Source organism: Scaptodrosophila lebanonensis, unplaced genomic scaffold (genome assembly GCF_003285725.1).
Source record: "Scaptodrosophila lebanonensis strain 11010-0011.00,11010-0021.00 unplaced genomic scaffold, SlebRS2 tig00000089-arrow-pilon, whole genome shotgun sequence".
NCBI classification, from domain to species: domain Eukaryota; kingdom Metazoa; phylum Arthropoda; class Insecta; order Diptera; family Drosophilidae; genus Scaptodrosophila; species Scaptodrosophila lebanonensis.
The window spans coordinates 1,764,387-1,777,885 of NW_022060565.1; the positions used below are offsets into that span (position 1 = coordinate 1,764,387).

General features: G+C 46.2%; 1 protein-coding gene across 1 annotated transcript in view; it reads right to left on the bottom strand.

Annotated features, from left to right (window-relative positions):
* The window catches only part of LOC115626747 (unconventional myosin-XV), a 36,969-nt gene that overhangs the window by 11,182 nt on the left and 12,288 nt on the right, over nt 1–13,499 (bottom strand). Inside the window, exon 3 of the mRNA XM_030522199.1 lies at nt 2,933–9,724. Coding sequence (XP_030378059.1) covers nt 2,933–9,724 — 6,792 coding nt within the window. The remainder of the gene's footprint in view (nt 1–2,932; nt 9,725–13,499) is intronic.

The window sequence follows — 13,499 nt, forward strand, 5'->3', positions numbered from 1 at the left end:
CATACACTCTATTTATAAAATCCCATTCAAGTGCAAGCTTTGAAGCTGCCCGCAAATGGGGCTGGCCAGGCATGTGAGCTTCACTGAGCTTTATGCGTGCAAATATGCGCGCGCATCACATAATTGAAATGAAATCCAATGAAATTAGTGGTGATCGCTAGACTAACTGCTTTGAGGACTGATGTATTGATCCGTTAATGCGTTCGAGGACACGATCAGCAGGAACCAACCAGAACGGATAACATTAGAAAAATTAAATTATACAAACAGCTAATTCCATTTCGACTGGCATTTATATGTGCGTGTGTAGGAAACGTTTTAATATAATTTTATTTTATTATAATCTCATATTAAAAATTCTGAAAAATAAAATTTAGTTTTCCATAACGTTTAAAGAGCTAATCGAATAATTATTAAGTAGAACAAACTATTTTGACATAGTTCGAGCATTGCAAATTATACTAAGACTCATTCACTAATGGTTCATGGCTTTTTTCTGTAGACACCGTTCTTTGCGATCAATGATTTTCAACATATGTTTCAAGAACATGCAGTTGAAAATTTGTATACTAATAGACTCGATTCCAAAACACAGAAATTATGCACATCATCAATAATATGAATTATTTAATGTTTCGTTTTATAGTTTTAGTAAAATTAAACAAAGTATTAATGACTTCGAAATTTCTAAAACACAATATTTTCAAGAATATCTTTAAATAGCATATGGAAAGCTTTCAAATTTTTCCCACTCTTACTCTTTACTCTATTTACAACGGACGAATGGTCGCAAATACCCCACTGTGTAGCGTATGTGGCCAAGCCCGAAAAAAATATGCAAAGACAAAAAACAAATAAACAAACTTCCAACTAAAAATAATAATAACAACAACAACAAGCAAAATCAGCGACCCCTTCTCAAATAGCAACAAGCGATCGGTCAACAAAAAAAAGAAATAAAATGGAAAATAAAAACCAAAGCCGCAGCCAAAGCTGAAGCTGAAGCTGGAGATGAAGCAAACAGAGGCAGCGTAAATTAAAGCAACGGTATCGCGTCCAATCCCGCTTAGCGAACGAGTTAAAGCCAGTCGACTAAATTGGAGCGAATGCCTCTTTCACTATGCGAGAGGGAGAGAAGAAGAGGGGGGGTCCCATAAGGCATGCTCCACAAGAGCGACCTTGGCGATACTCAACTTTCAGTGCCCTATTCTGGCAGATATTCAAATATAAGTATTCGTGATTTTTCGTTTAAGCTACATGCAGTCTTGCCCAAATGCAGTGCAAGCGTCTAGGTTTGGTCCGACATGCAGAAATACCTTTAGCACTTTTATTTAACAACTAACTCTCGATATTTACGAAATGAAGCATTTCAGGTAGGCTATTAATTATATATGAGAGACATAATGCTCTGGGCAAGCGCAATCGATAATACATATTATGTGTTGTCGGCTTTCTTTTTTATAATTAAAAATTTGTATTATTTGTATGTTCAATACAAGTAGAGTACAGTAGACACTTGCATATGATTGTTTTAAATATTGATTGATTGTATTTAAATATTTACATTAATTTTTGGGGGCAGAAAATATTTAATATTCATAATTATATACATATGTTTTTATGTTTCTTTCAGGTTCCAATCTTATTATTTTTATTTATTTATTTTAAAACGAGCAAAAGTCTCCATCAAAATTTAACTGTAAGTAAATCCATTTAGTAACGTTATTTCGAAAAAAAGAAAACCCCTATATCAGAATATCCTATTTTTAGGAGTATTCTCGTTGCGTTTTTCCAAATGAAAGGTGTTTTTTTGTTAAGGTGATCAAATTGTTTAAGAAAGTCTGAAATATATATTTTTGTTCCCGTGATATTCTTTATTTAATATCTGTCCAAGGTTGCACAATTATTAAATTGTATTAGAAATCATGATTTCAATATAATGCTTCTGTGATGATGACTGCGGCGTGATTTGAACTTTGGAACAATCTCACATTTGAGTGAAATAAAAAAACAAGCGCATACTTAAGTCTTAATTTTAACCTTTACAATGTATTGCGGATTAACAAAAATGCATTCCCGTGGCATTCAGATGATAAAATATTACGATGTAAAGATTGTATACAATCACTACATGTTGGGATTGCTTTAAAAGCAAGTCCTTGTAATTGCAAAATCGACCGATCGTTCACATGGAAATTGTGGGATATAAGCAGTGGCGCGATCCGGCAATTATTGACAGTTAATATGCTTTCAGAAATGCGCAAAGTGTTGTTAACTCCATAGTTTAAAAACTGAGAGACTTGAAGAAAAGTAAACAAACGCACATCCTGCTAATCATTTAGGTATACGTACTTTTGACCACTACACCGACCGCTACAGAAATCCCACCAATAAGCCGTTTGCAAGGACTAAGGAGTTATCTTAAGGCATATCTAAATGCATATAACAACAACAACTCTTCCGAATGATATCGTTTCTATAATAGATATATGACAAATATATTATCTGTGTCCTGCCAAAAGAAGCCTCCATGCAAAGTTTTATTGCGTTCGTGCATTCTTTCATCTTAGTGTTAACAAAATACCGTTTCACCATCCAGTCGAGTGTATAAATATACAAAAAGAGCAACTCAAGGGAGTCAGGAAACATAGTTTTAAATATCCTATGACTTCGACGGCTTGCATTATAGGATGCCTAACCTAATTCTAATCAGTTGGAGTTTGCATTAGACACATTAAATACATACAAGGGGTATTCCAAAGTAAACAGGACTTTTAAAAAAAACAGAACAAATGGCAAAATCAATTTATTTTAGATTCAAAAGTCCTGTTTACTTTGGAACACTCCCTGTATTGACTGATTAATAGAGTCCCCTACGAAAATTGTTGTTCACTCAAACAATTAAATGAAAGAGGTAGGTAGGATTACTCACCTTGCGGAACTCCTGCACAAAGCTAGTGATCATCGATTGTATGGAGGCAGCGCGTGATGCATGCAACGCCAGATGCTTGCCGTTTCGCAAATTGAGCTGCAGAGCTGCCGGTCGCGGTAGAGTGATAGCATTCTGTATCTCAGCAAAGGAGATGGCCTGCACCACAATCAGATAGTCGGCGTCGCGGCGGGCCAAATAAAGGCCGCTGTGTGAGACGCCCATGATGGATACGTCGGGATATAGTGGCGCCCCTTGCACTGCAAAAAGGCGTGCAAAATAGAGTGGCCAGTCGCGTGCCATATCCACCAGATGACGCTTGACCAATGCACGAACATGTTGACCCCGAGTTGATAACGTGTCCACACTTACACCATGGCCGTGTAGCATATTGAGGGCGGCACCCTTTTCCTGGGGCGTGATACGTAAACAGGGCGTCACCCCGAATACATCGGTGACGACTTGAGCAAAGAGCAAATCGAGGGCCACTGGCGGCCCGATGGGCTCGTGTGGCTGAAAGACCTCCTTGCGTACACGCAGCTTCCATGGCACGCGGTTGTAGGTAAGGCAGGCATTAGCTGGTTGCTGTAGGGATGATGCCGTTGGGGGCACTGGCGCTGGTACTGGCGGCGGGGAGACGACCGCAGACGATGGCCACTCGTTCGTTTCATTGTCAACATCATCGCGTCGAAGACTCTGCATCGTTGAAGAGCTGGCTGAGGATTTGCGCTTGCGCTCGTGCTCGTATTTTTGTGCCATGTGTGTCCGGAACGTGGGAGGTGCGACAGATGCATTACCTGATCCACCGCCCATTCCCATTGGCTTAACAGCCGTGTCCATGCTGGCCTGTATAACCTTAGGCGGCGCCGGTTGATAGACTTTGTGGCTCTCCTTTTCTCTTTCCACTTGCCGCAGCTCATAGAGTCGCTCACGCTTCTCGCGCTCCTTTTCGCGCTCACGCTCACTACCGCTGCCTGAGGCGGGGCCTTCAACCTCAGCGCGATCCCATACAGATTCTGAGTAGTCTTCGCGATCACGAGAACGACTACGACTACGTGAGCGCTCACGATCCGCCTGCAGGTCCTGTTTGTAGCTAGTCTCATAGACCAATTGCAGCTTAGCTGCTTCGCTGCGTCCCCAGCTATCGTATGTGATGGGCTGACGAATACTTTCGGCCATTGCATCGTGTGTGGTTACTGCTGATGCAGATGTCGTCCAATTGTGGCGTGCGGCACCAAAAGTATCGCGTTCCTGTCGCTGAATGAAAGCAGGCACATCCTTACGGTAGTCCGGCTCTGGGGCCATCTCTATTTGTTCCACGGGACTCTTCGGCACTGGCGGAGGTGCGGGCGGGGCTATAGTGGGTGGTCTTATGGGTGGAGGTGGTGCTGGAACACTGGGTGCGGGGGGCACCACACCAGGCCATGCGCCTGAGAGCTGTGGCGGTGGAGATAGCTTTCCCTCCATACGTTCAATTTGTGTCCGCACTGTGGGTGAACCTTCCCCTCCGGACTGCGCACCAAACAGACCACCCAGCTGCTGCTGCAGCATTAACTTGCGTGTGTCCTCCAGCTTGGCAGGCGCACGCTGCTCTGATTTGTTGGATACCGTGGATCGCACCGAGTGTCCGGCGGTAACTTGCTCCAAACGCTGGCGCATCTCGGAGCTAAGCTTAAGTTTCCCAACGCTACCTGGTGGTGGACGATCGGCGCCAATCTCGAAGCTCTTCTTAGCCAACTTGGTGGCAGTGATGACCGTTTGTTGAGTGTTAACTGTAGCCGCGGCATCGTGCACATCCTTGCCAACAGCGATTCCATTGCCTCCAGTCGTCTCCAGCTTGATGGTGGTGCGCACCAGCTGTGTGGTGTGCATGGCCGGCAGACTGAGACCCGTCGGTGGTGTTGGACTCTTCGATGTCTCAATTTCAAACTCTTCCCATTCAATAGCTGCGGCATTACCAGCAGGGGTAGAACCATTGCTACTCGAGTGAAACTGTTGTGACTGTGGTGTCGTCTTGCGCTGATGCTGGCGCATTTTAAAGGCAAAGAAATCCTCCTCAGTTTGAAATTGTGGCTCATCCTGGGGCGGTGGCCAGCGCCATTTGCCAATGCGCACCGTCTTAGCGCGCCCATAAGGATCGAGAAAATGTCGTGTCTCTGAAGGATCCTTGCCCTCAATTGGTGGCGGCATGGGCGGTGGTGGTGGCGGCGGTGGTATCAGTGACCCACCGACCTCCGCAGACATTTTGCGCTTTTCGGCCGCAAATTGGGATATGCGGCTCTTAACGCGTATCGGTGACTGCAGAGCTGACGTTGTTGTTATCTGTGGTGTAGGTGAGGTGCTGCTATTAGGTGGTGGAGTAGCCACCGTGACACCTGCGGCCGGCTCTTGTTGACTAAGTAGAGTTTGCAGCGCCTGATTCTGAGCCAGCAGCTGTTGCTGGATCTGAAGATTCTGCGCCATGGCTGACTGCAGGAAAGCACGCTGCACCTGCTGTTGGTAAAGTGTGGGCGAAGCATCTGTATCAGCTGGTAGCTGCACCAGCTGCATCAGATTATCCGCATTATTGTTGGTAAGACTTGTACTGCTAGTAGCAGTGGTTCCGCCTCCCTTGATGGTATCAATCAGTTCCTGTTGCGTGGTCAACGTCTTCACGGCCTCGCTCACGAAAATTGGCTTAAACAGTCCTGTAATGTAGTCATCCAGATTTCCAGCTCCACCGTTTGTGGTTCCATTCGACTGATGGTGCTGTGGCTGATCTTCCAGGGGCTTTTTTCGTCCCCCACCACGTATGCTAGCCGCCAGTGAACGCGCATCCGAAAGCTCATCCAATGAACCATCCAAAACAGGACTGAATAGATCGTCAAGGAACTGATCCACATCCGAGGCTTGCGAGGGCACTCGTACACGTCGCACATGCGAGGCCAGCGAAGGTGCCTCACTAGTATCCGACATTGCCGAAGAACGCGTCGCATACTCTGATTTATCCATATATTTACTTGAATGTGAGCCATGCGAGGCATGCGAACGTCTTCCGGCATTCTGTGACTTTTGATAGCGTGGGGCTGCCTCTTTGCCCATTGGAGCTAGACGCTCGGCCGAATGGTAGCGGTCGTTAAGGCGGCTTTCCGACAGCCCAAGCGTGTGCAAAGGCTCCGTCTCCGATTCCGGCAATGGTTCCGCATCTGCAATATCGCCGGCCAACAAATCATCCAATGACTTGGATCGTGACTTGCTCTGCTCCTCCCGTTCAAAGTAACGTTCATTCAGGGCTGAACTGCGTGACAACAACTCTCTGGAACTTCTGCGCTGAGGAGGTGTCGGCGTTGACAGATCCTTGTGTGCAGGGGGCGCTGGAGGCGGCACACCAGGTCGCTTTGTAACTCCAGTTCCTGCAACATGCTCGGGCAGCGAGGTGCGTGCAAACTTGGCTCCTGAACGCAGTAGATCACTGCGCGGTGCTGGGAAAGCAGGACACAGCTCCTTTTCTGCAATCAGATCCAGTACATAGTCCAACCCACAGCTATCTGTCAACTGTTGACCGTCATCCAACACTACTGTCCAGCCACGACTAGCCACACCAAGAGTCGACACAGCCAGTGCAGCAGCTTCTTCGCAGGAAGTCCAGGAATCAATAGCTACTGTTTGAGTGCCTTCATCCGGTAAAGTAAGCGCTACAGCCATATCGGAAGCCCTCGAATTCGCACGCCACTCTAGCCAGGCTGGGACAAAGCTGCGACTGGCATTCGCTCCAGCGCTCTGTTGGCGCAGCAGTTGACGCAAGAGTTGCTCTTGCTGCGGCTGTGGTGCTTCATCGGCTACAAACTTCATCAGATACTTGCCAAAGGCGGGGCTGGGCTGAAAGCAACACAAGCATTGCCCAAGGAGTTGCCATAAACGTGTTGCTTGCATTCCCTCCGCCCCATGCACCTGATTGCATATCTGGACCAGAATCTCATCGCGAAGTCCTCTTGATGAAAGTCCCTTGTGCACAATATAGTCGGCCAACACCTTCTCCTTGGCCCCGTCCAACGCCTTGTCGTTGCTCCAGCGCAAGATGAGTTTGAATACGGCCAGTGCATCTTGAAAGTCCTGATCTCGAGAAGCAGCACGCGTCAAAAAGGGAGTAGTAATAGGTTCACGTCGAGGATGCAATCGCATGCCATTGCAGTAAACTGAACTAAACTTTCCAAAGGAAAACTGCGCTAGATCCGCAGGAAGTTCTGCATGCGCTGCCGGTGGTCCTGGAACGGTACCCAGCACTTTGACTAAGTGGCGATCGCCGTGTGGTGGCGACCATCCATCTAGCTTGGAGTAAATGAAGGCCAATTCGGCAGGTATATCCAAATAACTGAGTTGGCTGCGATCAGCCTCCTTGGCCGCTTGCTTGGCCTCACGAGCCTCCCTCGCTCGCTGTGCTGCCTGTTGTGCCTCAAGTCGTCGACGATGGTCGGCTCTCAGCTGTTGCACACGCACTCTAGCTCGACGTCCACGCCACAAGCTTTGCGCTGTGACCGCTCCTCGACGTAGACGCAGATATTGCTTCCGTTGGCGCTGTCCACGCCATCTGGCTTGCAAGCGTGTGGCTGCGGCTTGGCGCCTAGCCAATGCTCTTCTCACTAACATACCACGAACATGACGCTGTATGCTTACTGCTGCTCCCCGAAGTCGCTCCGTACGTCCACTCTCCAGTGCTCGGTGCAGGGCCTCACGCAGGAAAACTCGCGTCGCTCCCAGCTGATAATCCGGCCCATCCACACCCGTACGTGGCATAGCTTCTAAGAGTGCTCGGCATAGCTCCCGATAAGGCGTGCCCCGTGCCAGGGGTGTGGTTAGCAAATGACGGTAGCGTTCCACAAAGTGCTGGAAACGCAGACGCACTGGATAGCCACGTTGCCGGATCTGAATTGTATCCAGCATACCCAAATAGCGCAACTGTTGCAACACACAAGGCATGTCCATTCTCAGTGCATGTTTTTCATGATTCGGTTTGATGCAGCGTACGAACCATGGATGACAGCGACCCATAGACTGCAGCAGTTGCTGAAGGGAATCTGCGAAGCGTGCGGCCACCGTCGGCGTTCTTGGCTTCATAGTCACGAAACGTCCGTTACTGCCCTTGGGCAGCGTCTTTCCCGCATCCCGTTGAGCGCGCAATTGTTTCGTAAGCTCGGCAACCAAAGGCAGGCGACTGGAGCCCAGGAGTTCGAGCACATCTCCACGCAAGGCATCCCGATTCTTGTCCAGAAAACCATCCACACAGTACCACACCTGTCCGGCATAATGAGTGACGCCAAATTCCTGAGCACCAATGCGTGGACGTGCGTAAAGTTCGTTTAGAGCATGATTGTAGTGGCACTTCTCCAGAAAGCTTAGGTCTGTGGCACGGGGAAAGTTGCTCTCATCGTCCAATAGATGGCAAATGCCAACTGGTTTTTTGGCCAGCAAATGTATGACTGGCAAGTTATCATCCCAGGCCAAAGGTGTCCATTCCAGACGTTCCCGCGCATACTCTGCCTGTTCCAATTTAAAGACATGCTTGTTGAAATACAATTGCAGATTTTCATTTGCATAGTTGATGCACAACTGCTCGAAGCTGTTCTCTGCCAGATCCTCGAAACCAAAAATATCCAGGATGCTAATGCGATGAGCATCGTGTGTGCCGCCCTTTTGTACAATTGAATTGACGCGAGACACCAGCCAATTGAAGAGGCCTGCATAAAGAGCCTTGGCAAAGGCATCGCGGGCATCCAGTGCCTGGTCTATGCCCAACGGCGTGAAAAGACGTTCAGCACGTGCCTCTGTAGTGCGACTGGTCAGCGCACGGTGCAAGCCCTCGGCGTTTATGTGCAGTAAGTGGGCAGCCCATTTTATCTCAGCATCTGATCCCACCTCGACGCCCTCTTGGCCATGGCGGAGCTGTCTACGATGAAAGTACACATTTCCCAGATGTAGCACTGCGGCTAGGACGCGCACAATTCCCTCGCGTTCTCCCTCAGAAACGCCCAGCACCTGCATGGCACTTTGCAACGACGCCCAGTCCACTCGTCCTGGCGCACAGTCTGTGGCACCTTGATTCAAATAGAAATACTTGTCCGCCTCAAGTAGACCATATTTTGTCCGTTCCGCCTCAGCTAGGCCTCCAAGCATCTCGTAGAAGACGTGATAATTTCGCTCTCCCGGCGCCTGTGTCACAATGCGGGACTTCTCCAGCAGGTACTGCGTTATCTTGGCACCCACAATGGCACCGCTTTTGAAGTACACCTCTAGATATTTACCAAAACGGGAACTATTGTCGTTACGGGCAGTGCGTGCGTTGCCGAAAGCTTCCAACAAAGGAGCTGCTTCCAGGATTTGCTCCGTAATTACGGCCGAGGCTGAGCCACCACCCGGAACCACAGCGGCCAGGTACTGCATAACTAGTTTCGTCGATTCCGTTTTTCCCGAACCAGATTCTCCCGAGATGACGACCACTTGTGGTGACGGCAGCGCTGCATGCGCCGCAGCGCCAATCGCAAACAAATGTGGCGGCAAAGCACCCAATGGACGACCTGCATATTGCTTAGCCACCTCCAAGCCATAAGCATCCGAAAACATCTTGTACGGATTGACAGCAATCAGAATACTGCCAGCGAAAGTGTAGATTAGGCCCTTGTCATAGCGTAGGCGCAGATTCCAGAGCAATGAGGCCTCGTGCAGGTCATCCAATAGCGTCATGTCCTCCACACCACTGCTGCCCAAGTCCTGGCGCGGTCGCAAATTTCCTTCGCCTGGCTGCAGCGCAAATGTTTGTGGCTGTAAGAGAGGGGTAATGAGAAGTGTTATTAGCTATTTATTGGTAAACACACATCAAAAGCGCATAATGCCAGGAACTAGTCAATAGTCAAGTATAAATTAGTTTGTATCTTATTGAGCGATAGCGTATATTAACAAATCGGATTTAAGCATAAAAACCGAATATTAAGCACTTTGAATAGCACCTATGGACTCAAAAGATTTTTGTTCCTATCTATAGGAAAATTTGTGGAGTTGCATAGAATTTATAAACGGCAATTAATCTTGCATATAAATTTGGAATAAAATATTCATCAGCTCCAATAATGGAAACGAATACGTTTTCCATCTATCAAAGAAAGTGTTTTTAACACTCCAGAGAGTGGCCTATTTTTCAATCGATTGTGTTATTTTCTAAACCGCTAATTAAATTTCGGGCTCATTGTTTGACCCATTGACCTACTCTACCCACATGTCGTGCAATGACATCGCTGCATAGTGTTGACAGACGCTTCACCACTTGCGGATAGCGGCACTTGGCCCTGCGTTCTCTCTCCCTCAAATACTTAGCCCGTAGGGTGGCCGAGTGCGCATCCGCATGCGGCAAGTCCTCCATGCTGGCCGGACGCTGGCGTCGCAGCACGTGTGGTGAGAGCAGCGCCAATGATGGTGACTGTGCGGGACTGGGTGTCACGGAGCCGCAGCGTTGCCATGGCTCCAGATGGAAGCGTACTATACGCATTAACCGTTACACGTGTCCCACGGAGCACCGATCACTGTGCACGATCCAGCACAAAATCAACAGCGGCCAGAACAACAATTTAAGAAGAACTGGCGGAATAACGTTTGCTACCGTGTCTCGAATGCAACTGAAAGCAGTTCCTGCCGCACGACATTTGGAATTGGTTAAACCGAACGGTTTTCCACGGCACACACAAAAAAAAAAAAAAAGCAGAAGACATCTAGACATCCAAACGATGGAAACATATCGGGTTTAAACACGTTTACACGCATGCTTCAATGCGTGGGGGGAGGGGCAGGGAGGGGACGATGGTGGCGTGCGACAACGTCAACGGCGACGACGACGAAGACGACGGCCAAGACCACGATATCGATACTCCTGCAGCTTGCTTAACCCATGTTCTCCACAGTGCACAAAACCTGTCGCATCCACATGTGTTCGCGCGTGTGTTCGCGCGTGTGTGTGTGTGTGTGTGCGTGCGTGTGATTGTCTTTGTGCGATCGCTTTGATGGCTGTGATCTTGTGATCCGGCGGCCATTCAATTATGTGAGAGAGCTCTCGCCACAATTGCCATTGCCAGTGGACTTTCTCTCAGCCATTTGTGCGCCTAGCCGCACAACCAGTTCAAGTTCGTGGTCACTTGGCTATCGGCTTCTACCTGTAGCAAGCCAGTCGGCGCAGTGTGCAGTTATATTTAATTCGTTCTCAGTATTCCATGCACCACATGCTAAAGAGTGCGGCATGTGGAATATGTAGTTAACGTTGCGACATCCAATACCCATCAGTTTATATAACAATTTTAACTACCAATAGACAAATTGTTCCTAAATAAAAGGACCTTTCTTCTACAAATATTCGAAATAATTGCACATATTTTTTCAAATAACATAAATAATTGGATTTTTTTTTTCAAATAATCTATGTGAGGTCAACCAAAAATTATTAAATACAAAAGTCTAAGTCCAAGTCACAGCCAGCAATTTTAGAACCCCTAATAGAGTAGGTAGGAATTTACGGGCTTGTGAATTTGCAAAAAAAAATTGCAGTCGACTATTTTTTAAGCTTTTCCGAATCTTAAGAATTTGCTGATTTTTTGAAAAATTACGAGCGCGCAGCTTATAGGACTTCAATGTTTACCCTACGAAGATATATTACCCTTTATCCCTAATACCTAATACCCTATCCTTGTAAAATTGCACGGCCTGAAAGGCAAAGTCTATGTAGCCCATGGCCGGCATCAACATTATAACAAGTTGTCAGACGACAACCACAATGCAGAAACAGGATATGCGGCGGCAAGTAATTCTGATTTCTTCTGCTGCTGGCGCTTAGCAGATTTCCGAGGCGGCCACCTGGGCGAGAGGCCTAGCCTAGCCCCCTTCCCCCTACTCTTTCTCTTTCTCTCTCTTTACTTATCTCTTTGCGTTTTGCATAGGAAAAGGGAATGTGTAACTACTGGCAGCGACTCTGGATTTCGAAGGCGCTAGAATTGTGGCACTTCTCTTTGATGGTTGGCTACTTCTGGTCTATGGGTAGTGCCTAGATGTGGGCGTAGACGCTAAGCGCACACATAACCCATTTATCGTTTACCAAAAATAAGGAAAAAAGAAAAGCAGTCAATAAACTTTGCAAAGCAGAAATGGAGAGAAACATAAAAATAAATAAACTGGTCTGTGCGGTGCCGTTGCCGTTGCTACGATTTTGGTTTGAGCCGCTTACAAAACACTTCCGTTGTTGTTTCTGTTGCTTGTCGTATACTATTACTGTATCTGTTTGTTGTTGTTGTTGTTGTGCTGCTTAATTGCACACAATTTTGTTTAAACAATTAAACGACATCAACGCTGTCGTCATCAACGTCGCTATCGCTGTCGCTGTCGCTGCCACGAAAAATTGGCACATACTTGTACAAAATGAAAGAAAACATTCCTTAAATTCCAAAGCCCATCAACACAATGTTGCACACATTTACAAGTATACATTCATATATATGCATACATTCATGCATATGCATGTACATGTGTTAATAAAATCGTATACGTATGCCATTGACTTTAAGTGAAAATAGTGAAAACCATTCATAAATATGAGCGATGGCCGGCCCTTGCTCAAAATTGGAAAACAAAACAAAACACAAAGAAGGTGAGAAAACTTCAAGTCTCTCTGCTTCTACAGTGACTGCAACAAATTATCGGCCGCCGCAACTATTTGAAAATGTGCTCTTTCTGCAGCCTAAAATCGATTAGTTTTGGATGCGCAACTACAACTATTTCATTGTGCACATCATTCGATTAGACGTAATTGATTTCTAATGTAGTGTAACTAAAAGAGCATTTGAAGTGGCGACTTATAGTAAGCCATGAAATGCCAAGAAAAAATAATAATAATAGCAGGTGTGTCAGTTCTACAGAAGTAATACGATTATCAGATACCAATAGTAAAGCCACATCCTCAGAGATTTCAAAACATTAGCTCCGGGGCTATGAAACTGAATATTTACTGTACTGTTTCGTATTATTCATTTTGTAGGCAGCTTTTTGAAATCAAACTTTCCTTTTTAACGGACTTTAAAAAAGGCTGTTGATCTCAAATGTAGGCACTTCTTCGCACTTCAGTTATCTACTGAGTATTTAGTGTTTTGTTACTTTTACATTACCAGAACATATTTTTTTCTAGCTAACAGGGCCGTGGTTCGCTTTTCTTTAGATATATTTAATAAATTCAAGATACTTTTTTCAATTAATTATCCTAGAGGATGCTTGAGTAAGTAATACAACAAGTAACACTCGTGTCCAAATTTAATCTTCCGAGCTTCAGTGATTTTAACTTGGACGATTAGCTAGCGATCAGCACATCAATTAATTACGCTACCAAGAATTTAGAGAAACTTTTGGCACTGCCTCGTCCTAGTCTCTTGTATTTTGTAATGCCTAAGAACTTATTTAAATGCATATATAATTACGATTATATAGCTTTACATTATTTTCTTATACTTGTATATAAGGAATATCGTTAATTGTCTACACCAACGGCCGAAGAGCCGGGTAAGGAGAGAAA